General features: G+C 60.7%; 9 protein-coding genes and 1 non-coding gene across 10 annotated transcripts; 7 read left to right on the plus strand and 3 right to left on the minus strand.

Annotated features, from left to right (window-relative positions):
- Nucleotides 1-202: 202 nt before the first annotated feature.
- On the minus strand, nt 203-2,041 carry A1Q1_05002 (quinate permease; the record flags this gene model as incomplete). The annotated part of the gene is made up of 3 exons (XM_014321809.1): nt 203-620; nt 665-1,651; nt 1,764-2,041. The coding sequence occupies 3 exons, from the start codon at nt 2,039-2,041 to the stop codon at nt 203-205; spliced, it is 1,683 nt and encodes a 560-aa protein (XP_014177284.1).
- A 5,148-nt stretch (nt 2,042-7,189) lies between these two features.
- Nucleotides 7,190-9,862, plus strand: A1Q1_05003 (uncharacterized protein; the record flags this gene model as incomplete). The annotated part of the gene is made up of 1 exon (XM_014321810.1): nt 7,190-9,862. One exon carries the CDS (start codon nt 7,190-7,192, stop codon nt 9,860-9,862), a length of 2,673 nt encoding a protein of 890 aa, XP_014177285.1.
- Nucleotides 9,863-10,156: 294 nt separating this feature from the next.
- Nucleotides 10,157-10,807, minus strand: A1Q1_05004 (beta class carbonic anhydrase; the record flags this gene model as incomplete). Its single annotated transcript, XM_014321811.1, has 1 exon — nt 10,157-10,807. One exon carries the CDS (start codon nt 10,805-10,807, stop codon nt 10,157-10,159), a length of 651 nt encoding a protein of 216 aa, XP_014177286.1.
- Nucleotides 10,808-14,010: 3,203 nt separating this feature from the next.
- A1Q1_05005 (uncharacterized protein) lies at nt 14,011-14,391 on the plus strand (the record flags this gene model as incomplete). The annotated part of the gene is made up of 1 exon (XM_014321812.1): nt 14,011-14,391. The coding sequence occupies one exon, from the start codon at nt 14,011-14,013 to the stop codon at nt 14,389-14,391; it is 381 nt and encodes a 126-aa protein (XP_014177287.1).
- Nucleotides 14,392-14,472: 81 nt separating this feature from the next.
- A1Q1_05006 (uncharacterized protein) lies at nt 14,473-15,516 on the plus strand (the record flags this gene model as incomplete). Its single annotated transcript, XM_014321813.1, has 3 exons — nt 14,473-14,708; nt 14,852-15,135; nt 15,338-15,516. The coding sequence occupies 3 exons, from the start codon at nt 14,473-14,475 to the stop codon at nt 15,514-15,516; spliced, it is 699 nt and encodes a 232-aa protein (XP_014177288.1).
- Nucleotides 15,517-16,203: 687 nt separating this feature from the next.
- Nucleotides 16,204-17,858, minus strand: A1Q1_05007 (peptidyl-prolyl cis-trans isomerase; the record flags this gene model as incomplete). The annotated part of the gene is made up of 4 exons (XM_014321814.1): nt 16,204-17,260; nt 17,439-17,660; nt 17,739-17,758; nt 17,796-17,858. The coding sequence occupies 4 exons, from the start codon at nt 17,856-17,858 to the stop codon at nt 16,204-16,206; spliced, it is 1,362 nt and encodes a 453-aa protein (XP_014177289.1).
- A 192-nt stretch (nt 17,859-18,050) lies between these two features.
- A1Q1_05008 (uncharacterized protein) lies at nt 18,051-19,178 on the plus strand (the record flags this gene model as incomplete). Its single annotated transcript, XM_014321815.1, has 1 exon — nt 18,051-19,178. The coding sequence occupies one exon, from the start codon at nt 18,051-18,053 to the stop codon at nt 19,176-19,178; it is 1,128 nt and encodes a 375-aa protein (XP_014177290.1).
- A 1,112-nt stretch (nt 19,179-20,290) lies between these two features.
- Nucleotides 20,291-20,947, plus strand: A1Q1_05009 (uncharacterized protein; the record flags this gene model as incomplete). Its single annotated transcript, XM_014321816.1, has 2 exons — nt 20,291-20,885; nt 20,940-20,947. 2 exons carry the CDS (start codon nt 20,291-20,293, stop codon nt 20,945-20,947), a joined length of 603 nt encoding a protein of 200 aa, XP_014177291.1.
- Nucleotides 20,948-21,229: 282 nt separating this feature from the next.
- Nucleotides 21,230-21,315, plus strand: A1Q1_t380. Its single transcript has one exon. It is a non-coding gene; the product is annotated as a tRNA-Phe (tRNA).
- Nucleotides 21,316-21,711: 396 nt separating this feature from the next.
- A1Q1_05010 (uncharacterized protein) lies at nt 21,712-23,519 on the plus strand (the record flags this gene model as incomplete). Its single annotated transcript, XM_014321817.1, has 2 exons — nt 21,712-21,959; nt 22,001-23,519. The coding sequence occupies 2 exons, from the start codon at nt 21,712-21,714 to the stop codon at nt 23,517-23,519; spliced, it is 1,767 nt and encodes a 588-aa protein (XP_014177292.1).
- Between the last annotated feature and the right edge of the window lie 131 nt (nt 23,520-23,650).

Below are 23,650 nucleotides of genomic sequence, written 5' to 3' on the forward strand. Positions count from 1 at the left end.
ACTCTGCCGCGGCGAGCAGAGAGCTTAAAATATAGCCGGCACATGCACACATTGCTTCGACTTGCGACGAGCGACTCGCAACTTGGGTGATGCGCGACCCTGGACCGATGCCACGCCAGACTGATCACAGGGGTTTCGGAACGCTCGCTTGACATGATTTGCTCATAAATTGTACTGCTAACTACAACTACTGCTACAGACTCTACGCGATCGTCGGCTTCTGGTTCGCGTGCTCGTAATATTCGACCTCTGCCTTCTCCTTCTCGAGCTTGTCGTCGTCAATGTCGTCCTCCTCGGCGGCGTCGGCGTCATCCGCAGCCTTGTTGCCGTAGCGGCCGATCTTGTACCAGGGCAGCTCGAAGAGCTTGTCCATGTCCTCGAGCGACCGGCCAGCGGTCTCAGGCACGAAGAACCACACCCAGATACCGCCGATGATGGTAATGGCAGCGAAGGACCAGAAGGTACCGCACGGCGTGATGCCTCCGTGGCTCGTGGGAAGGAGAAGGTTGGGCACAGCGCGTGCGTTACCGTACTGGTTCGCGAAGTGCAGCGCCATAGCCCACGAGGTGCCGATCGCACGGATGCGAAGCGGGAAGAGCTCGGCGGAGAGCAGGTATTGCCTGGACGGTCAGCGCTATCCTCAAACTACTAATGCTATACTCACATACTGTTCCAGCCAAGAGCCCAGCCGAAGCCGGAAAGGTAGATCATCGCCACAGCGCCCTCACTCACGCCCTTGAGCGACTCGGGTAGGACGTAGCTCTCATCGACGCCCATCTTGGGTACACTGGTCAGGAAGCCGGCAATGTACGTCATGGCGATGCTCTGGAGGGTGATGCCGATGAGCAGCGAGCGTTTCCTTCCGATGAAGTCTACGAGGAAGAGGGCGCAGATCAGCGCAGCGCCGAGCTTGACGCAGCCGAAGACGGCGGAGACGAGCAGACCCTGCTCCTGGCCCTTGATGCCGAGGAGATCGAAGAAGTCGGGGGCGTAGATGGTGATGGAGCCAGTGCCGGACCACTGGGACAGGAACTGGCAAGAGGTGACGAGGTACAGGCGGAAAAGCGTAGACTTGTTCGTGAGACTCGCCTTGATAGCCTGCCAGAGGCTCATGCCGCGGGTCGCTTCGACCTCATAGTCGTGTGCGGCCTGGATGCGCGCAATCTCCTCGCGAATGTACGGGTGCTCGGCACTGAGCTGGCGCAGGCGACACATGACCTTGGTCGCCTTCTCAGTCTTGCCGCGCTTGATGAGGTATCGCGGCGACTCGACCTGGAACCAGGACAGGAGGAAGATGAGCGTGGCAAACATGAGGTGCAGCGAGGTGGGCACGAGCCAGCGCTGCGGCTCGACGGTCCAGGTCTTGCTGGCGCCAAAGTTCGACCAGTACGCGAGGTTCACGCCAAAGTACACCATGCCCGTGAAGATGCAGGTGCACAGGCCACGGACGCTAGAGGGAGAGATCTCGGCAAGGTAGATGGGACCGACGACGGGGGTCTGGCCAATCCCAAACCCGGCGATGAATCGGCCAGCGTAGACTGCGGACAGACTGCCGCGGCAGCCCATGAAGATCGCAATGCCGAGGGCCCACCACATGCACAGCTGGCGCGTGGCCCAGAGACGGCCGATACGGTCACAGATGAGGAAGGCGCTAAAGCAGTCAGCCAGACGTCCTTGGTGGCCTGGGTGGTGGAAAGGAAGGGCAACCAGATGTCCGGTGAGGGATGTAAATAGGGACCAGTGTGGCGTGGCGGAATACTCACAAGAGGGAGCCGGGAACCGAACCGATGAGGACCATGGAGGAGACGTTGCCCTTGATGTTGGCCTGCTCGACCTTGGAGTACTGGTCAAAGTTGATGAGGTTCTTGAACGCGGGTGACTCGAACGAGCCCGATATCAGGCCCTCGTCAATACCGCGCGCAGCGCCCAGGAGACCGAACGAGAGCACGGCGAACCAAAGGCGCCAGTTGAAGACGCCCTTGGGCTCGCCCAGCTTGCCGAGGCGGAAGACGTTGACGGGTTTCTTGACACCTCCGGCCATTGCTACTACCCTGCTAGTACAGATGAAGAGGAAGAGAGAAGGGTGATGGGGAGGTGAGCATTGTCGTGAAGAGTGTTCTTTATATATCACTAGAAGCGCACGCGGGACGTAGGTGTGGGACCGTTGCTATTTCGAACTCTGCTGGAGTGTCTAGAGGCTGGAGACCGGGGCCCTCGGGCGTCGCCGCTAGTTCTGTTGTTGGGTCGCCGTTGTCGTGCGAGGGGCCACTAGCGCGAGACGATCACGGCCGTAGCCCCAGCTGCCCCGGACAGCCCAGCTCCGCGGGCATCCGGAGAGCAGCAGACCTAGCACGAAAGTCCGAGTCAGCCGAGCTCGAGTGTGGGGTACCGAGTGAGCGTGCGAGCTGGCATCAGGCGAGGTAGCGAGGTCCCCGAGGCTCGCAGCAGGTCACTCGACATCAAGATCTACTGCAGGCGCGGCAGCGGCGACGATGTGCTCGTATATCCAGCGAGAGCGGGGGCGGGGGCGGGCATTGGCCACAGACGGCAGGCAGGCGGCAGAGGGCAGGGCCATTAGTGCCCATGTGATGCGTTTCAATTCTGGGCCGGCAACACTTACCCCACATGCCACAATCGAAGCCCCCACATGCCTCCTTCCTCCCTTGCGATCCCTCGTCTAGACCGTCGCCAATTCCGGATCCCGTACCCCGCACATCCCACATCCCGGACTCTTCCTGGATCCTGGATGCTTGTCTGGGCAACAGTTCCAGGTTCGAAAATAAAATCGGGCCAAGTGCACAGGAAGAAACGTGCTTGCCGCTCGGTGAGGATGCCATATCGCGGCACTTTGATTGGGAGGCGAGACCGACTGCGGGTCCATGTGGGGCCGGGCTTGCATCCTCCTGACGTCGCCGCCCGCGGGGCTGGGAGCGTCACCCCGCCGTGGAGGTCGCCGGCGTGGGGAGGGGGAAGACTGGCGACGCCCACTCGCACACCTCGGAGGAGTGTGGTTGGGAGGATCTGCAGAACTGGTGATCAACGGAAATCCCGCATTGACGACACTCGGTGGCGCGTGGGGTACGTGCCTGTGCCTCCCCACTTATCAACGATGCTCCCACCACTTAGCGGGCCCGTGCCGCATGTGCCGCTCGTGCCGGTCAGTAAGCCGATGCCATCCTCCCCCTTGTTGATGTCAGTCTGTATCTCGTCAGAGACGATTCGAAATACCAGCTCTCGCTTCGGAGAGCGAGCGGGGGAGCGCGGGGACGATCACCGCTCTCGAGGTGAGGTCGGGTGGGCAAGCGCGTGACCTTGTCGTTTGACGAAGGGCCCCCGTATTCCGCCTTGCCGTAGCGTGGTATTTCGTGAGCATATCTTGCTGTGGGGTACACTAAGGAGGACCGAGAAGGCGATAGCGTTCGCAGCTTCGCACGCGATGCCATTCAGTCCGCACCGGGTGGTGACGAGGAAGGTGTGGGAGGAAGGTAAGAGAGAAGTGACGGTGCGGACCGCAGTTGCCTCGGAATCGCCTCCGGGGCCTGGAGGGGCCTGGCGGATGATCGGACTGCGGCCTGACACGGCACGAGGGTGCGGCTCCCGGACCGAGAGCCGGAGTTGAGATCGCCCCGCAGGCATTGGGACAGAGCGTCAAGCTGTCGCTCACAACGAGCTAGCGGTGTCGTGTGCCTGGTCTTCCAAGTGTAGCATGCGGAGCAGCGGGTCACTGTTACGGACGACCTATGTCTGCGCTCACTCTCCGAGACGGAGCAGCAACTACACAGGTGCACAGGTACGCCCCTCTCGCCTCAACCTCGCCTGTTCGTGCTGGTCAGCACGTTTGTTCTCACCATGCCATGGCCGTCTTATTCCACTGCCTGACCTCGCAGTCCTTAGCCCCAGCTTCCCCAACCGTTTCCAACTTTTCAGCAGACGTTAAGCTCGCGGCAAAGAGGAGACTGGAAAGTGGACGCCGATTGCCGAGCACAAGGGAGCCTGGCATGCCACATCATGTCATGTCATGCCGGGGCATGCCGCAGTGGGTCCTCCGATTGCCAGTTCCAGCTGCCTCTTGGAGCTATTCCCGTCCGTGGGGGCGTCTTGGCACCGAGCATGTTTGCTGCTGGATTTCGAATCCAACTGCCAGAGCGGGAACCTGGCCGTGGCCGTGGGGCTGGAGAGCGTGATGTCATGCTGATCGCTAACGAGGCGATTCGATAATGCCGCTCAGCACTGTGCGATGTGAGTGGACACCAGAGGTGTGGATTGCGGCACATGTGTCCGTGTTCCGCCGGGATGTACCCCACCGAGCGAGGAGAAGAGATAACGTGCGCAGTATCCGCATATCCGCCGGATGTCCACTTTCACTTCATCATCTGCGGGTGCACGCATATGCGGGCGAGCGCGGGCGCTCTACCACTTGTGCGCCCGTCTCATTTCCGCCAGCGCTGGGTCTTCGGAAGAACCACGGGGCAGTAGGCCGTCGTCATGCTTGGTTGAGGCTTGTTGGGGTCCCATCCAGCCAGGAGCGCGTGCATGATCCAGCCCCCCGCAACCTGCAATGGTTGGGACACAGCCATGACCTTCGCCGGCCACGAACGAAAACCACCTGCTTTGCTCCGCGCAAGCCACTTAGCCACACTGACTCTCCGAACGGTGACTTCCCCACACTTTGAAGCTAGTCGATCACCCACTCCCAACACTAGTTCGATCTCAACAGACTCCGAGGCATGCGAGGCATCCGGGGCATCCTCGTCGTCATCCCCGTCTATTTTCGATTAGTGCGAACACATATATAGAAGTCCACACCGCTTAACTCAACCTGCGGAGTGGAGTAACTCGTCCCGCTTCCATGTATAGATGCCACCATCGCAGCCATGCCGTGGGAGTGAACACGTGTGCGGAGGCGTGATCAGCTCGTTCTTCGTCATGGAAGTAAGTGGACAGACCGGAGCCGACTGAAGCGACGCTGCCGGGGGATGTCTGGGAATACGAGGGATTGGTGAGAGAGAGATATCCGGAGGGTACATCGTCCGCACAATCCTTCCGCAGACGCTGGAAAACACCGCGACCATGGGGGAGTGCTCTTTCTGTCCCAATCACGTCTCCAAGCTGGCGTATGGCGAACGATGACAGTGCTGTGAGAGCCCAGATCAATCAGGAGGCGGGCACCTGCCTGTTTCAGTTCACCATTGACGGATAGCGGCCCCGTACTCACCCCTCACTGCCCCTCACAGCTCCTTTCCGACCATGCGTGCCCGGCACACCTTGCGGGGAGGCTGATCCCAGCACCAAGAGCGATGGGCATGGATCCGTCGTGGTGCATGATAATATGGCGTTCACTCGTGGCAGGGTCGGTGACGGCGTGACCTGCGATCGGGCAGTGTAGCATGTGCAGCCATGTGCTCGCCTCGCACAGTTGACGATCGTTTCGGCTGTCTTGCCGTGATCCTGGCCAGATGCGAAGAGCTCGTGGTACAGCAAAAGTGGCCGTGAGTGTGCTGAGGTGCCGTGACTCACGGAGACCCAACGACGTGCGAACCAAACAAGCTCAAGGGCATGACGAGACCCCGTTTCCTGAACAGCGCATGCGTACTCTCCCACATGCACACTGGCTCCTTTGCCCGCTGCTTTATTCAGGTTAAAGCGTTACACAATCTTTGATGCGTAAGGAGAACGTGTTGCGTGTTGCGGGACCCGCCATACATCTTCCCCCTCATATCTTGGCATCGCGACATGGTCTGCGGGTCTAATGCCAGCACGCGTCAGGAGTGCGGAATGTGAACGCGCGCGCTATTCGCATCGTGACGCGGCTGATTTTTGAGTTGGTCAATTGAGTCCTGGCCCAGTTTTGGTCCAGTGACTCTTACGTGACCTTGATGTCTCGACCAAGACCAGGCTTCCCTGGGGCTCGTGTCGTTGGGCTTGTCTTGCGCTGAGCGCGACCACTGCGCCATTTCTTTGCACGTTGCACAGCAGTCTACAAAATTGTCTCGCTGAGTGAACGCGCAAGCAGGCAGTGATCAGGACTCTACGGTCCCTGGAGACCAGGTGTGAGAAATGTTTACGCTCACGACGGACGTAAACAGATCTTCTCCCCAACGACCCTCCATTTCGCCTTCCTTCCCCTTGCTCTGCATCATGCTGGTCGGAATCAGACAAGCCGGATGGACTACTGCTCTGAATGGACCCAGGAGAGGACCAGGAGAAGACCAGGAGGGGCCCGGTGTTTCACTGCGAGCTATTGAGCGGACCCGAGGGACCGGATGGCCCGGCGGGGGCACGCGTCAATCAGTGCCTGGACTGGGCCACCCTTTGGTTGTTGTCTTTACATCTGAATTCCTTGCTTGCTCGACGTGAATGACCGCGGTTGATGATAGGACGAGGATGGACTCGTGTGCATCGGAGGCATGCAAGAGGCGCAAAGCTAAGAGACGGAGTGCTGCTCGGCGGCTGAGGCAAATGAGGAGGATGGCTGAGGGGTTGTCCTGAGGCGTGAGGAACGGTGCTTAGGAACTGGTCGGTTCGTGCCGTGTATGGTTCAACGCATTCGCTGCTGCGGCGCTGCGGTACGCCCTGCGGCGATCTCTGAATGGGAATCAGACATGAGCACATTTCCCAGGAGGAAGAGGAAGGGAGATCCGAGCGTTTGCCCAGCCAGGCTCACGCCGCCCATCGACTGCGCTCATTGCTCGACCCAGCTGACGCCCCTCGACAAATGTTTGGTTTGCTCAATTCACACCGCATCCCTCACTCAATCATCTCCCAATAACAACAAACACCACATTGCACCCTCCCTCTCTCTTACCCTGCTCGCGCTATAACACCTAGTCCATCTCTTGTCGTGTTATCTGTTCATCCTTCGCCCTTCACTCTCATTCCGCACGCACGCCCTTTCCAACCTTCGACTTGTCATCCTTCTTCTTCGAACCAAAGGTACACCCCCATCGACTGGGACACCCTTCTTCCCCTCCCCTTCGGCCCTTCTTCGCCCTCTCCGTCTCGCCTGCACGCGCGTACACACGGACACATTCGCTTTCATCTATCACGCACACGCACTGACGGCTGCGTCTTCCTCGCCACTCGACAATCAAAGGAAGCAGCCCCCAGTGCCCACACAAACACGTAGCCGTCTGTCACCGACAAAGCCCACACACGGCCCACATCGTCCGGCCGCCCTCACGATCCCAACATGCTGAACCAGACACGTCGCCCGCGCCCCCCAGGCTCACGCCGCTCGTCTGCTGCACACACGACAACTCTGCGCACGCCTGCCGCTGAAGCGCCCTCATTACCGACCAAGCGTTATACGCCGCGAAGCAGGGCCATTCCTGGAGTTACGACTGCTGCGTCACTGATCGAGCCAGAAGACACCCCGTCCCGGTCACGAGCTCGGCCCTCCTCCCTCCTGTCCGACTCATCGTTACCCTCGCCACCGCCGCCGTATCGCGGTCTTCCTCCCCTGTTCGCCATTCCGCCGCCGCCCCAAGTCCTAGAGTCTGGGCCTTCCTCGGTCCGGTCGAGTATGCTGGAGGGCGAGGAGCATGAGGCCGATTGGGTCGACGAGGAGGCTGCGCAGAGCACGTTAACGCTGCAGGGTCTTCGGCGCCTTATCGCGGAACAGGAGAGGGAAGAGGAGAACGGTCTGGACCCGCTCGTCGCGGCGCTCGGCAGGCTCGAGTCGGGAAGTTTGCGTCATAATAGGTCGCCAGCCGCCGCCATGCCAGGTATGATCGACTTAGGATCGTCCCAGCCTTCGCCGCCCATCAGCCGTCGTTCCACCGTTAGGGCGTTCACGGCACCGACCCCCAAGCCACGCATCATCAGCAACGGAGAGCTCCGCCAGTCGCTTGCTCGCGCCGAGGCCCAGGCTGACGATGATGAGGCCCGGATAGCAGCCCTGGAGGCGGCCCTCGCCGAGGCTCGCGAGAGTGAGGACGCCCAGCGCAAAGCCGCCGCCCGTCTTCGTCGCGACCTGTCTACCGTCAAACGCCAGCTGCAGTACGCCGAGGACATCGCCGCTGAGCAGAAGACACTACCGCAGGCGCCGCGCTTCCGCGTCGCATCTCGCAACAGCACACCCGTGCTTGCTCGCAAACTACAGCGCCGGCAGAAGCGCCTCTCGGCTGATGAGCGATTAGGCTGGGGCGTTTCGTCTTTCCCCGAATTCCCGAGCCGGCTGCAGGAGAGTGACACGAGCGTTGTCTCACAAGACGAAGTGTCTCAGGTCCTGGGTGAGACGCTTGATCAGCTCTCCGAGCTCGACTCGTGCAAGCACGAGCGCTCGCTTGTCATGGAAGTCAACGATGCCGAAAAGTCGGACAGCAAGTCTGATATCAAGTCTGAATCGGACACAAACCAGGCTACGTTACGTGGCAAACCCCCGATGCTCTCGGATGCGGACGCCGAGCCAGAGGCTGCCCAGGACGGTCCGCTACCCAGGATCACGAGCGGAGAGGAGGCGTCAGAGTCGTCGCCTGACTCGGCAGACGAGTACTCCGCCAAGAAGAGGAGCGGGACGCCTGGCAAGCTCGGCGTGGAGCGTCACCGCGTCCGCCCTGCGCTCAAGTCGAGCACCTTTTTAACACCAGCCAAGTCGCCGCGACACCCCTTCACTCCGGTCCGCCAGGTCATGGGCTCCTCCGATTACTCGAGCCCCTTCGGAGGCAGCACGGGTTCTAACAAATCCCTGAAGTCGGCGTCGCAGCGACAGTTCATCCGCCGGCATAGCCCGGTCAAGCGCGGCGGCTCTACACGCCGGCTGTACGAGCACCAGCGCTCTCCGTCTTATGCCAGCACCAGTAGCGCCGGTTACGGTGTCGGACGGTATGGCACTATCAGCCGACTAAACCACGCTCGTAACGACAGCGTGCGCTCGATCGCGTCTGACTTCCTAAACCTGAATGAACAGCGGACGCTTGACGCCGAGCTCGGCAGCAACTTCAACATCTCGCCTGCCACCTATGACATCCCGCGCATGCCCGACTCGTCGTTGCAGGAGGACTCGCTGCTGTTAAAGTCTTTACAGCCGTCGCCGATGCGCTCCGACGCCGGCCGAGGTGCGACGTCAGGCTCGCTAACCCCGCTGCATGGCAAGGCGCACGCCACCTCCAGCTCGTTATTCACGCCGTCGGGCTCGATGCGTATCGTGTCATCGTCCTCCACTGCGTCGCCTGCCAAGTTTGTGCTCGCCGGCAAGCTCGCTGCTCCCGAGGACTCGGACCCGTACGACACGTTCTCGGACGGCTACACGCGACGCATGCGCCTCCGCTGGTCCAAGAACCTGGAGGAGTCGCGGTCCCCGGAGAAATCGCTGGCGGCAGAGGTGGACCAGTCGCTGGGCACGCCGTGGGAGGGAGACGCAACGGCCGACGAGAGTCGGCTGGCGGTGCCCACGCTCGAGTTCTCTGCTCCGACGCCGAGCGACACACTCAGCAGCCTGGACATGTCGGTCATGGTGCAGGACCCGTGGGACGAGTACAGCGACCGGGCGACACCCTCGCCGCGCGGCCGCAACCTCAAGCCGTTAATCTTATGCAACCGGCCGGAGCACGCGCGCCGCTCGTCACTAGCCATGAAGCGGCTGTCAGCCGCTGCCAACGGCAACTCGATCGCGGTCGCGGCTGCTGAACGCAGTGAACGCAGCGGCCGCAGCGAGCGCGAGCGCGCACAGTCAAAGCATGCGAGTGCCGTCGTGAAGGATGCTACGAGCATCCCCGGCCGCGTTATGCACGACTTCATCTGCTGGATGCTCATCCTGCTCGATTACATCGAGTGGGCCATCATCCTCCTGTACCGCCTTGCGGTGGACGTCGCCGCGGGCCCGGAGCGCCGCCGCCCGCGCGCGAAGAGGTACTACCTCTAGTCCCTCAGCTTTATAGACTTGCCGAATCCTAGGTTGTATATGCATCAGTAATCATTGTGGCGAGGGTCAAGGTGAGGATGGTGTCAGCCCTCGCTCGACAGTGCTGGCGCTCAGTGCGAATGGGGCGCAGAGGGCTTTGCGCCCCAGCTCGAAACGAGTGGCTTGTTCGTAGGCGCGCACATGACGCTCCACATGCTCTCAGGACGAGCTCGAGCGTTTGTCGCCTGTGCGCCGGGCAGATGGAAACTAATGCATTAGATACTTTTATGACAAGATGGTGTGTAAGGAGCCGAATTACTCGGTGAGGTTGTAGATCTTCTGAATGTCCTTGAGGACCTTTGCGTAGTCGATCTCGAGGTCCTTGAGGAGGCCGGTGCGGAAGTCGAACACCCAGCCATGGACGATGGGGTACTCGTTCTCAGCGTAGGACTGCTGAACAGCCGCGGTCTTGATGACATTGCGGCACTGCTCGACGACGTTGAGCTCGACGAGGCGCTCGTAGCGCTTCTCGTCGTCTGCAATGGCATCGAGCTCCTTCTCGTGGAGCCTGTAGACGTCGCGAATGTTGCGCAGCCAGGGGTTGAGGATACCCAGGTCCTTGGGCGTCATGGCGGCCTGCACGCCGCCGCACCCGTAGTGTCCGCAGACAATGATGTGCTTGACCTTCAGGTGGCGCACGGCATAGTTGATCACGGCCATCGCACTCAGGTCCAGGTTGTTGACCATGTTGGCAATGTTGCGGTGGATGAACGCCTCCCCCGGCTCGAGGCCCGTGATCATCTCGGCCGGCATGCGCGAGTCACTGCACCCGATCCACAGGTACTCGGGCGACTGGCCCGCAGCCAGGCGCGTGAAGAACTCGGGGTCCTTGGCACGCTGCTTTGCGGCCCACTCCTTGTTCTGCGCAAACACGCGGTCGTGCGTCTCCTGCAGGTAGTTGGACATTTTGGCGGGGTTCGTGTCGTCGGCGGCGGGCGCGGTCGGCTTGGATGTGGAAGTGGAGGAGGAAGAGGAAGAGCAGAAACGAGTCGAGGCGATCGAGGTTCTGGCAAGGGGCGCGAGAGGTCTGGAGATGCGGGGGGCAGACACGAGTCGCAGACCAAGGCGGGCGTTCATGAGTTAAGAAGAGGAAAGGAGATGAGAACGGAGGAACAGCGATAAGCTTTTTGGCCTGTTGCGAGCTTGAGTCTGGGGCAAGCGAGTGGACAAGGGGAGGATTTAGCACGGGTTGGGGGCTGGGGAGTTACCGACCACTCGTACACCTGACGTGCTTAAACCTGGGGCCTGAACTTGACTCTTGTGGCCAGAGATCCCGAGGTGGAGTTCACATTCTCGACTTCTCACTGGATGACAACGGACCATGGGGCGATTTACGTAACGCACAACACAACCTTTGCCGCACAAAATTCCGACGGTGAGTCACCCCACGCGAAATCAGGCGACGCTAGTCTCACCCTTGGTGAATGTTCATTGGCTGCGGGCAGAGAGATATGGCGCCCGCTCACGGGGTGTCCACGGGCGCACCCGAGTGACCCGGCCTCGCGGCTGGCGATGACGATGGTCCGTCCCGATCGGTTCCCCACACGGTGCACCGTCGCCGTGTTTTTTTCTTTCGACGGGTGATCGCGGGTGAGTCGCGCGTACCTGTTGTGTACCGCATAGGAGTGCCTTGACATGTGCTTCGCTTCGCGCTGCCTCGAGCTTCTCTTGCTTCGCGCGTTCGCGGTTCGGCATTCACGCTCACGTAGCGCGTCACAAGTCACCCGTTAGTCACGGCGGGCATGGGGGTCGATCCCGTGGGCGGAAGGAGGGCAAAGAGGCGGAGGTGAGCTGCTCCGGTTCTGGCTCCTGCGTGTCACGTGATCAACGAGGTTGGTTACTTCTACCTGCGAAGACGGGAGATAACGAAGGTCAGCAGATGGAGTGCAGGGTCATGAGATTAGCAGCTGCGATCGAGAAGTCTTGGATCGCTGGAGTCCATGGGGTTGAACGCTGGATACCTGCACGTGATGCACTCAAGTTCGTCGATCAGGAACTGAAATCGTAGCTGGATTCTTGCGTTCGCTGCTGTATGACGGGAGTGGTAAGGAAGACCAGAAGCGAGGAGGTTGCGGTGACAGCTTCTGCTGCATGCTGCATGCGTGGGTTGCGGTGCAGTAACTGCCGTGCTTAACACCAGTCACGGCTGCCGTCAAGTTGGGTGCCCATACACCCACCTCTGATCTCGGTGTCAACGTCGTACCTGGGAAGTGCTCTGGGAGTAAGGGCGCTGCAAAGGGTTGAGAGAGTGAGAAAGAAACGAGAGCTGAGTGACCCCATCATTGACTTCCTCTCATCGTGCGCAGAGCAAGAAGACGACGGAATCATCCAACTAGCCAGTAGAGGGGAAGGCTGCCTTTCTCACCCTACCCTCGGCGCTGTTGGAAGCAGCGGTACAGCAGACCTCCGTTCTGGGTCGGAACAAGCCGCCCAGCGCACCTCTCCGCACCGTCAATATCGAATGCTTGAGTCGAGGGAGACATTCACGACCCAAGTGCAAGGCGTGCGAGTTATGGTGGAGATCTGGGACGACTCCGAATTTTGAAGGGCGGCCATGACCATCAGTCCTATCACACATGCCCAGAGGGGACGTGTGCTGTGGAGAGAGCCCGTAACACACCTGAGCGGCCTCTTCGTGCGGTGCAAGCTGCAAGCGGCAACGAGGCGGGCAGCAAGCAGCCCAAGGGCAGCCCAAGGCAGCCACTGACAAGCCGTGGCTTAGCTAGCCTTCGTTGGCTGATCCGCTGACGCGCAAAAGGTCGGCGCATTCGGGCTTGCACTCGGTGCGCTCGGTCGCGTATCCTAGGTGCCGAGGAATGTAGAGTACTTTCGGTACGTTCGGCGCGCCGCGATAGGCTGAGAGTTCGAATTGGCGGATCAACCCTTGCATCCCCGTGCTTCATTTGCGTTGAGCTGCCGGCGGAAGTGGGATATCGACGGGCCTGATTTTCCAAGAATCTCAATGAGCCCATGCATGAGCGATTCGAAAAGATCTAAGGAGGGGTGCACGCCACACCTTGTCCTACACTGCTGGCCGTTTGCTTGGCCCGGCCCATGCGACAGATGCTGGATCTGACAAGACGAGTCAGAAGCAAGAGGGAAAGAGCGGAGAGCGCACTTGTCCACCGCTCGAAGACGCCATCGGTCAATCACTCGAGATCAGATTGCCAGGATAGGGCAAGGACGCACAGGTGCACAGGTGCAAGCGAGTGAGAGGCCGCGACTGCCCTGCCATTCTTTGCATGCCCGCAGGTTCCTTCCGCCGGCACTGGTCGCGGGCACATGCGTTCTGCGGGCGTCCACAAGCGCGATTAATACCTCACTTTGATGTCCATTGATTGGGCAATCTCATGCATCATCGCCAGACAACGCCACGCAGACGCATGCAGCTTGCCGCAGCACCGTGTACAGCGACGTAGTGCGTAGCGAGCGCAATCTGGCTTTGACTCGATGCCCTGAGGGCCATGCTGGTGCCCTGGATTTCTGTTCTGATTACAGCCTCGAACTATGCGCCGCGCTACAATGGCCCAGTAGCGTAGTGGGCACGCGCTGCTGCGTGTTCGTTTAGGTGGAGAAGATCGGACGGTCTACGAAGACCCAGACCTTGCGTTGGGCCCATTGGAAATGAGAGGGGCATGTGGATCCAATGATTTCTGCAGAAGCAAGCATCGCGACTTCCGACTTGCAGACAAGGGACAATTGCCGTGTTTCCGTACGCCGACCAGCTGACTGAGCGCTCCAAACCGTAATGTCAGGCCCTTCCACCCTCCACCGACATGCATAGACGCCCAGGCTGGGCAGAGACTGGGCAGACCTCTGGGCACGCACTCCACGCCCCTGCATGAGCCCTGGGCACGCCTCGGCCCTGGGTGGTGACCCCCCACTTGGTGCACGAGAGTTATTCTCACTCAACCTCAGCCTCGGAGTATAGTGCAACCTCCACTTCGGATCCCCGGATCTGCTCGGTTGACACAAGGCCACCTCACCACTAGCGCCAAACCACGCTGACTTAACTTGTCCACCTCTCTCGACTTTTTCCTCTTCAACCCCTTCCATCTCTCTTTCTCTCTCTTCTTCTCCCACCCACTCTCCCATCTCACCCAGCCACCATGTCCGCCTCCGAGCCCCGCATCGTCGACAGCCACGGCCAGACCCTCGCCCCCGGCTCCGGCGCTAACACCGGCTCTGCCACCCCTTCGACCGCTGTTCCGCGTCCTGCGGGAGGAGCTGCTGGTGGTGCCGGTGGAACCTTTGGCGTCAAGACGGGTCTTGCTCAGATGCTGAAGGGAGGAGTTATCATGGACGTCATGAACGTTGAGCAGGCCAAGATCGCTGAGGAGGCCGGCGCTGCTGCCGTCATGGCTCTCGAGCGTATCCCGGCCAACATTCGTCGTGACGGCGGTGTCGCCCGTATGGTGAGTCTCTCAGCTATCGGTGAGCCTGCGATCGGTCCCCGCGCAGGCTATCGGTCACTCCTCCGTGCTCTGTAGGGGCGGAGTAGCTCGGGACTAACAACTTCGAGGCCGCTGTCTTCGTCCTCAACGGTCAGCTAACACCAGTCCGACCCTGCCATGATCAAGGAGATCATCGACGCCGTCTCGATCCCCGTCATGGCCAAGTGCCGTATCGGCCATTCTGTCGAGGCCCAGATCCTGCAGGCTGTTGGCGTCGACTACATTGACGAGTCCGAGGTCCTCACGATGGCCGACGACCAGCACCACATTGGCAAGCACGCCTTCAAGGTCCCCTTCGTGTGTGGCTGCAAGAACCTCGGCGAGGCGCTCCGCCGTATCTCTGAGGGAGCTGCGTGAGTTTTCTGGGCCGAGCGTGTAGCGCGAGGTTCTCTATCATCTGTCTCTTCTCCCCCGGCCTGCGCTCTCTTTTACCAGCCCCTCCCCGCCTCTTACATCGACCCCCCAGTTTCCAGGACTAGGAGCGAACTGACTCCAGGATGATCCGCACCAAGGGCGAGGCCGGCACCGGCGACGTCGTCGAGGCCGTCAAGCACCAGCGCGCCGTCATGGCCGACATCCGCCGCGCGGCTGCCATGAGCGATGAGGAGCTCTACGCCTTCGCCAAGGAGATCCAGGCCCCCTACCACCTCCTCAAGGAGACTGCGCGCCTCAAGCGCCTCCCCGTCGTCTCGTTCGCGGCCGGCGGTATCGCCACCCCCGCCGACGCCGCGCTCATGATGCAGCTCGGCTGTGACGGAGTCTTCGTCGGAAGCGGTATCTGTGAGTGTCTCTCTACTCGGCGGCAGCCAAGACGACCCGGAGACGCCGAGTCGATGCCGGGCTGAGCACGCGCTGGAACACTTGGATACTCTGTGTGCTTGCATGAGTGCCACCCTCGCAAGCGGGTCTGGCCTTCAGCGTCCGTGCGACGCTCTTTGCCCCGCACCCCTCTCCTATCATCGCCCGCAATAGCTAACCCCAGTCCTCTCCGGCGACCCCGCCAAGCGCGCCCGCGCCATCGTCCAGGCCGTGACGCACTACAACAACCCGCAGGTGCTCGCCGACGTCTCGTCCAACCTCGGCGAGGCCATGGTCGGTATCTCCGTCGCGAACGAGATCAAGACGGGCAAGGAGCAGGCCCTGTCGCAACGCGGCAACTAACAACAAAACACTTTGTACTTTGGGAATCGATCGTAGATGGGCTGTGGCCGTGAGGATTGTATGCAGGCAGATTTCATCACACTTCTTCTTTGCAGGTGCAGTGGTTTCCCGTGAGGGCCGGGAGGGCCGGGAGGGCGGGGTCGTAGCTGAAGAGCTGGTGAGGAGGTAGCGGGGCGAGCAGACGTGTGAGGAGGAGCAAGGGCTGAGCAAAGGCTGCGTTCCACCGACCCGCGGACGAGTCGAGTCAAGTCACATACGAGCTTGGGGTAGCTTGGGGTTACCGAGATTATCGAATCCTTCGTTCTTGGCACGGAAAGCCCCCGGCGCTGCCGGCGTACCCGTTCCGTGCGCGGTGTGTGGACTCTGATGTCCGCAGGTAACCAGTTGCGTAGCGTGCGTTGCGTGCGCGTGTGGGGAAACCAAATCGCCGCACGCGCCGCACGCGCCGCACGAACATGTGCTTTGTGCCCGTGGACAACTCTACATTCCTCGCTCAATCTTAGTAGCCGAGTGAGGTTTGCGCGAGCTTTCTCCGATCATATCACGTCCCGTCCCCCCGGCCCGGACCGGGGGTTTAATCTCCGGCCTAGCCTCCTCTGTTACCGGCGGTACGATGTGATCACGGAGATAGGGATGCATGAGCGACTGGGCACACAAGCGGAATACAATGCATATGTCTATCTTTGTCTAGTCGTCGTCGTCCATGACCATGTCGCTTGAGGGGGAGCGAGCCCCACGATCGGGAGATGGAGACGCCCGGCGAGCCGCGTTCCACGCCGACGCACGCTGCTCCTTCCCCTCGGCCGGCTCGGCGGGCTTCTCCTCGTAGTTCAGCGAGATGCGCTCCGCGAGGCTCTTGTCCAGGTCCTGGTCCAGCTTCTTCCTCTCCTCCTCCTCGCGCCTGTCGTCACGCTTGTCATCGCGTTCATCGCGGCCACGACGCCCGTGGTCCCACCGATCGAACCGCTCCCTGCTGTCCCTGCCGCCTCGATCTCCGCGCTCCCTCTCAAAGCGGTCCGCGCGCACGTCCATCCCCCTCTCCCACCTGTCGCCGCCACCATCACGCCGGCGGAAGCGGGACCGCGTGTCCTGTCCCCGAGCGTTGTAGTTCTCCGGCCGGCCCCAGGTATCCCACCTAGCATCTGGGTCGCGGTATCGCATAGTTCCGCGGCCCTTGTACACGATACCGCCTGATTCCTTGGCGCGCTCGCGCTCGGCGGCGATACGGGCGCGTTTCTCCTCTTCCCTCGCCTTGCGCTCGGCCTCGAGACGTTCCGTCTCCTCGCGCAGGAGGCGGGCATCGAGCTCAGAGAGGGTCTCGAACGGCGAGCGGGAGCGCGAGTCGCGCGAGTCACGAGAGTCAGATCGCCGGCGACCGGAACGACGCTCCTTCTTATCCTTCCTGTCCTTGCGGTCGCGGCGGTCGCTACGGTCCCGGTCCTCGCGATCTTCCGTGTCTCGCCGGGAGGGGGAGCGAGAACGGTCCCGCCGCCGCTCCTTCCGCTCCCGCCTGCGCTCCTCCCTCTCCTTCTCCTTGCGCTCACGGCGCTCCCGTTTCCGCCGGCGGTACTCCTCCTCCGAGTCCTCGGACGGTGTCGGGCTCGGAGTACGTGCCCTCCTACGCAACTCGAGCTCGCCGCAGTGAGAGACGATGACGGGCGACAGCGGGCGGTCACGCTCGTCCGTGTCCAGCTTGCCGATAGTTGCGATGTACTCCATGCCTGAAACGACGCGGCCAAAGACACTGCGGGTTAACTGGGGCCTAGTTGAGACGGCTTACACATGCTTCCCGGTTAGGTGGGGAGAGGGCGCAAGGGTGACGAAGTACTGCGACCCGTTCGTGTCGGGACCGCGGTTGGCCATGACGAGGAGCCTGACGTCAGCTTCGCTCCAAGGCTTGCAGATCCTGAAAGACGACTCACCCCTCCTTGTCGACCTCCGTTCCAGGACCCTCGAGACGCTCGTCCTTGAACATCCCGCCGTAGATGCTCGCTCCGCCAGTACCGTTCCGTTTCGTGTAGTCACCGCCTTGGATCATGAACCCGTCGATGACGCGGTGAATCGGGCTGCCCTTGTAGCCTTGCAGCCCATCGGGGCCTTGATGACCGACGCAGAGAGCACGGAAGCTGCTGTTAGCTTGACGTCTGCGTAACAGCTTACTTCTCTGCTGTTTTCGGGACGCTGACGGTTAGCACTCAGACTGCACTCCCAGGCGGACGTACACATCGGCAAAGAGTTCGAACTGTCGTCAGCTGAGCACAGCGGATCGTTGAGCTTACCACAACGCGCCCCAGGGGCTTGTCGCTGACCGTAAGGTCGAAGAAGGTGCGCGGGTTCGGCATGGTGGATGGTGTGGAGGACGCCGGTCGCGTTCATGAAATCGGGTCATGTTCCTGGCCTTCCTCGCGCGATTGTTTTGGCGGGAGCAGAATTTTGGATGCACACTGGTCCACCCTTCAGATAATCGGCGAATTCTGACGTCCTGCATCGCTCCTTCCCTCACACACGACCGCACACGACCGGCACCACTCGACATGGGCAAGGGAGGAAGACTTAAGGGAGCACTGGGCTCTTACCAGGCCGCTGCTGCGAAGAAGGCCGCCGAGGCGAAGAAGGCTGCGAATGCGAAGGCCAAGGCGAACGCGCCCCAGATGAACGAGAAGGCGAAACGGGCTGCGAAGCGTCAGCGCCGTGAGCGCGAGGTGGCTGAGGCTGCAGCTCGTGCCGAAGCACGCAATGCGAAGGACAAGGCTGCGGCTGCGCGAGCTGGAGCTGCCGCATCCACCGCAACGGCGGAAAGCTCGAACGCTGTGCTTCGCAAAGCTATCATCCCCATCAAGTCGGACGACACCGTTCTCCTCCTCGGCGAGGCCAACTTCTCCTTCGCCCTTGCGCTCGTTAAGGGACGAGGACACGCTGGACACCTCGTCTGCGCAACGAGCTACGACTCCGAGGCGCAGTGCTACGAGAAGTACCCGGACGGCAAGGAGAACGTCGATGCTCTGCGCGAGGCTGGCGCTCGCGTTGTCTTCAACGTCGACGCGGGAGCGCTCGAGAAGAGCAAAGCGATCGGCAAGGGACGCCGCTGGTCTCGCGTCATTTTTAACTTTCCCCACTGCGGAAGCGGCATGACGGACCAGAACCGCAACATCCGCGAGAACCAGGTCATGCTCCTGCGCTCGCTGCGGAGAGTCTCGAACGTGCTCAGCGACGGACCGCCAGAGGTTGAGGAGAAGAAGAAGCGGAAACGGAAGCCGCAGGAGTCTGACTCCGAGTCGGAAGCCGAGGACGACTTTGAGGGTTTCGATGACGACGAAGACAACATGCCGAAGACGAAGGGCTATGCGCCGAGCTCGTTCACGACGCCGAATCGCCAGGGCTCTTTCCTCATCACACTCCTGTCGCAGCCGCCATACAGCCTGTGGGACGTCAAGGGTCTCGCGACCCGACCGCCGCCCGTCTGCCCCGGTACGCGCGAAGCTCAGCCACGTTACACCCTTAAGCGCAGCTTCGAGTTCGTTCCCGCCGTTTGGCCAGGTTACGCACACCGTCGCACGATCGGCTGGCGCGAGGGACTCAGCAAGGATGACAACGAGGAGATTGTCGGTCGCATCGGCAAAGCCCGCACGTGGGAGTTCGTCCTTCGTGAGGAGGCAGAGTAGGCAGAGCATGGCCGTCTCTTTTCCCACTTCAAGTGGGATTAGCACACTCCGGATCTCGCAGTATACATGAGGTGAACAAGACTGTCATCGGCTGTCCCGATCATCACTTGTCCAACTCAGGAGAGTCGTAGACGCCTCCATGCACCTGCAGGATTGTCGAGATCGACTTTGGGCTCCCGCTTCTGACAATCGTGACAAACTACGCTCATCGGCGTTCTCAATGCATTCTTCTGATCATTGTTGTACAATACCCCTTGCGAGGGACAGCACTGCCGGACCTGGAGATCGGCAAGCTTCGCAGCGCTCGGCGAACGGGCGTGGCCGACGCCCTCGGCCGCCGGCCTCGCCATGAATTGCGGATTCAACTGCACGCCTCCATGAATGTCCGTTGACTGCTTCGGGGTGTGGTAGATAAGGCACTGTCTCCTCCCAGTGGGTTGCCGTGGGATGCTGCCCCACTTGGTGGGAAACCTTGACAGTCCAGGCCCCAGTCTCGCAGACTGGAATGCCATGACATCAACCTCAGTCGCTCGTCCTCTCAGCGCCTGTGCAGCCCGATACTGCAGTGCTTTCGGGGTTAGGGAGCGAGCGCGATCTACCTCGCTCCATACAGGAACCGTTACGGACTGACGTGCATCGAACGACGAATCCTCAGCAGTTGTTGGAGTCTGCCATTGTCAGAAGAACCGAGATCTGCGTGCTCAGGAGAAGTCTAGCGTACGACTATGCATGCTATGAATCAGCATTCGTCAGCCGCATGGCTAGTCCGGGGGTCCAGAACCGGGCCGACTGAAGCAGAATCTCGGGCCCTCGGGGCATGTGGAGAAGTGGTGTAGTGACTTCAAAGCGACGTCATCTGTGTGGGGAAATGCGCCTGTTCGTCATTTTCAGTTTCCGTCTCCAAGAAGCCGAGCGACCGGGGTACCGGTACACATATAAACTGGTCGCCGCTATCAAGCTCCATCCTGTTGACCTCTGCATCGTTCCATCGCACACCCAGATCACGACTATCCCGGGCACCCCTGCATCTCTGTCGCATTGTCTGCCTCGACGCATCGACTGGGCAATTTTCTCTCACATCGGCGTTCTAAACATCTCTCCCCGCCCTTATCATGCTTTGGCGCGATTCCCTTACAGTCCCGAACAGCAACGGGCTTCTCTCGGCATCGTCGAGCAGCGAAGCGCTCATTGGCGGTGCTGCGATCCCCACTCTTTCGCCAACAGGAGAGCAGATTCAGGCAGTTCGCCAGCACGCCGTGCTGAGGAAGAAGCGTCGCGAGGTGTCCACTGAGTGGCGACGACGAGCGGAGCTCCAGGGCCGTCCATATGATACCGCTGAGCCTCATCGTACCGCCGGACCCCGCAGTGGAAGCTTTTCGGCATCTGAGACGCAGGCTCGCCAGCGACGTGCCTCGCTTGTGCAACTTGTCGTGCCCCGCCGCCCTGGCAAGAGCGCGACGACCTCGAGCCCGTCGGACTCGTCCGAGGAGTCGGAGCCCAACTGTCCCGCCAGGCCACTCCGGCGGTCTGACAACGCCAACCCGTTCGAGCAGGACGACACAGATGAGGAGGAGACGGATGAACATGGCCGCCGCGTCGTGAGCTTCCCGCTTACCGTTAACGTAGGAGCACCTGAAGCCGAGCTGGCAACCGGTGTCGAACCGAAGCCTAAGCGCCGTCTCAGCGATATCTGGAAGGGTCTCGGATGTGAGTTCACTTTTGTCTCCTGGGAATCAGAGTCCGGTGCTAACAACCTCGCAGTCAAGTGAGACACTCTCCTTCCACGCTCCGTTCGCAGCACATTGTGCTGGCTGTGATAGCGCGCAGCTTGTAAGATCAGCCGTCAACCATTGTACATTCACATTGTCTGAACACCGCCAATCGCTTGTATCGACCATAATGGCTTATGTATGCCCCAGTGTATACGCCCCTGTCCGTCTTATCGACAGCAACGGTACAACGATCGAAGGTCTCGACTGTGTCGGAGCGCGGGCCGACGCGCAGTCTGTTGTGTGTGCGCCCTGTCAGGGTCACCCAAGAATTACGTAAACGGGATGATAGCTCAGTTGGGAGAGCGCGAGAGTGAAGCTTCAGAAGTCAATTCTTGAGGTCGGGCGTTCGATCCGCCCTCGTCCCATCTTTTTCTCGTCGTCCTTGGACGAGGCGTGGGGCAGGTCTGCCCTTCTTACCCTAGTCAGCCCAAAGGAGGGAAAAGGCGCCCGCTGCCCGCGTTGGAGATCGTAAGCGAGCTGCTGACCCTTTTGTCCTCGATCTTGGCGTCACAGAAAGTTGGCGCTTGCGATAGGTCGCCTGGAGTATTTTCGGACTCTGCCAAGCCGCCATCGTGGTGCCTTCGGCCGGCTTGTCTTATCTGATAGGTTTCGTTCCAATGTCGGAGAGAAGAAAAAGTTGGACCAGACGGTGGGCAACGAGCCGTCTGCGGACGTGCGCGCCCAACGTTTCCTCTTAATAACGCTGAGCGACACTGGTCTGCTTGCTTACCCGCCTACTGACCACTTTGACGACGATCGCAATGAAGGTCTTTGGTTTGTTGGCTGCGTTGGCGCTCACGCTACCCGCCGAAGCGTCCGACCCGGTGAAGCTGCGTCGGCTTATGAGCGACTCGCGCTTCCTGTCCATGGTCTCGCCGTGTACCATGGGAGGCAAGACCCGCTCGTCGCCAGCCGAGTGGTTACGCACGGCTTTCCACGACGCCGCGGACCACAACGCTGCGCAGGGTACCGGTGGTGTTGATGCGTCTATCCAGTTTGAGCTGAATGAGTGAGTTACACAGGAGCCGACTCATGCACTGCTGACGTTAGCCCAGCCAACGCCGGTGCTACCTTCCCATCGGTGATGACGCAACTGTCCTTCTACCTGATGGAGGATATTACGCTGGCCGACCTTGTAGCCCTTGGGGCGACACTAGCAGTCGGGTCATGCTCCGGCCCCACGATCCCGTACTACTACGGTCGCGAAACGGCCGCCGGGCCGTCGGCGGAGGGCATGGTACCCGAGCCTCAGCACTCAACGGAGTCGCACATCGAGAAGTTTGCACGCATGGGCTTCACCACTACGGAGATGATCGAGGCTGTCGCTTGCGGCCATACAATCGGCGGTGTGCATGCCGCAGCCAATCCTACGATTACAAACGAGACATTCCACCACTTCGACAGCACTCGGAGCTACTTCGACAACAACGTCGCGACTGAGTACATCCAAGACGTGCGTCTGAACCCGCTTGCGCAGCCCGAGTCCGACGGCCTCGCACGTAGCTCGGACACTCGCGTATTCAGCGTGGACAAGAATGCGACGATGCAGGCAATGGCGAACGATAACCAGGACTTCCTCGACCGGTGCGAGGCGGTCTTTGGCAAGATGTTCGGCATGGTTCCCGCGGGTGTGCAGCTGCAGGGTCCCATCACGCCGTACAAAATCTCGGGCAGCTTCTGGCCCAACACGCGTAACGGTAACTTTGTCCTCCCGTCGAACACGGGAAGTGCTCGCCTCTACGGACAGAAGGGGCAGTGGGCCAGCTTCGAGCTCGGGTACACCAACCGTGACGGATCTGTTGGGACCGATTCGAGCCTGCTCGTCGTTGACCCCGTGCGCGAGATGTTCAACGGCATGGTTGAGGTGCGCGACTTCAGCTCGAAGATGGTCCCGATCCCCCCTGCGACTGGTCTCGGCAGTATCACAATCAACGTGGTTATGAACGACGGTTCGGTGCTGAGGGACGAGGGTGAAGAGGTCATCGCTTTCGACGACACGATTCTCATGGACATCGGCAACGAGTACACTTGCAAGTACGGGGAGACTGGTCTCAACATGTCCGCACACGTCCTTGGCCCCTACGACCCCAACGACAAGGTCGAGTTCCTCCTCCGCAACGGTGTGGCTGAGGTCACCGCCGTACCTGCCACGTACCGCGGTGCTCGCGACGAATACTACAACGTGTACAACATCTTCATCCCCGACTGGACCAAGTACGACCTGAAGAACAACGCTGGAGGCTTTGGAGCGCGCCTGACTCGTGCCAACGGTGAGGTCCACAAGGATCTGAAGGCCGACGCCTTCTACCGCATGAGCGTTATCCAAAAGTGTGTCGAGGGTGCGGAGATTCCGAGCACGACTGCGGTACCCTCTGGGGTTATTGCGCGCCGTTCGAGGCAGACTCAGGCTCCGTGCCCGCCAGGAAAGGAGGCGTGCGATGGCCGCTGCGTCAACACCCAGACCGATCTGGAGCACTGTGGTGGCTGCGACAATGACTGCTCTGCTCTCAGCGATGGGTACGTTCAGTGCATCAAGGGCCGTTGTGTGCTCGGAGAGAACCTTCCCTAGACTTCATTAGATAACTTCCGGTTCCAATGCATATACCTTCTAGCAACCGTAGCACGTCAACGGCGAGCCAAATCGGAAGACGCAAGGACCGCTCGGAGGCTGTCCATCGTTTGCACGAGCCAATCGGCGTC

Source organism: Trichosporon asahii, assembly GCF_000293215.1.
Source record: "Trichosporon asahii var. asahii CBS 2479 unplaced genomic scaffold scaffold00071, whole genome shotgun sequence".
In the NCBI taxonomy this organism is placed as follows: domain Eukaryota; kingdom Fungi; phylum Basidiomycota; class Tremellomycetes; order Trichosporonales; family Trichosporonaceae; genus Trichosporon; species Trichosporon asahii.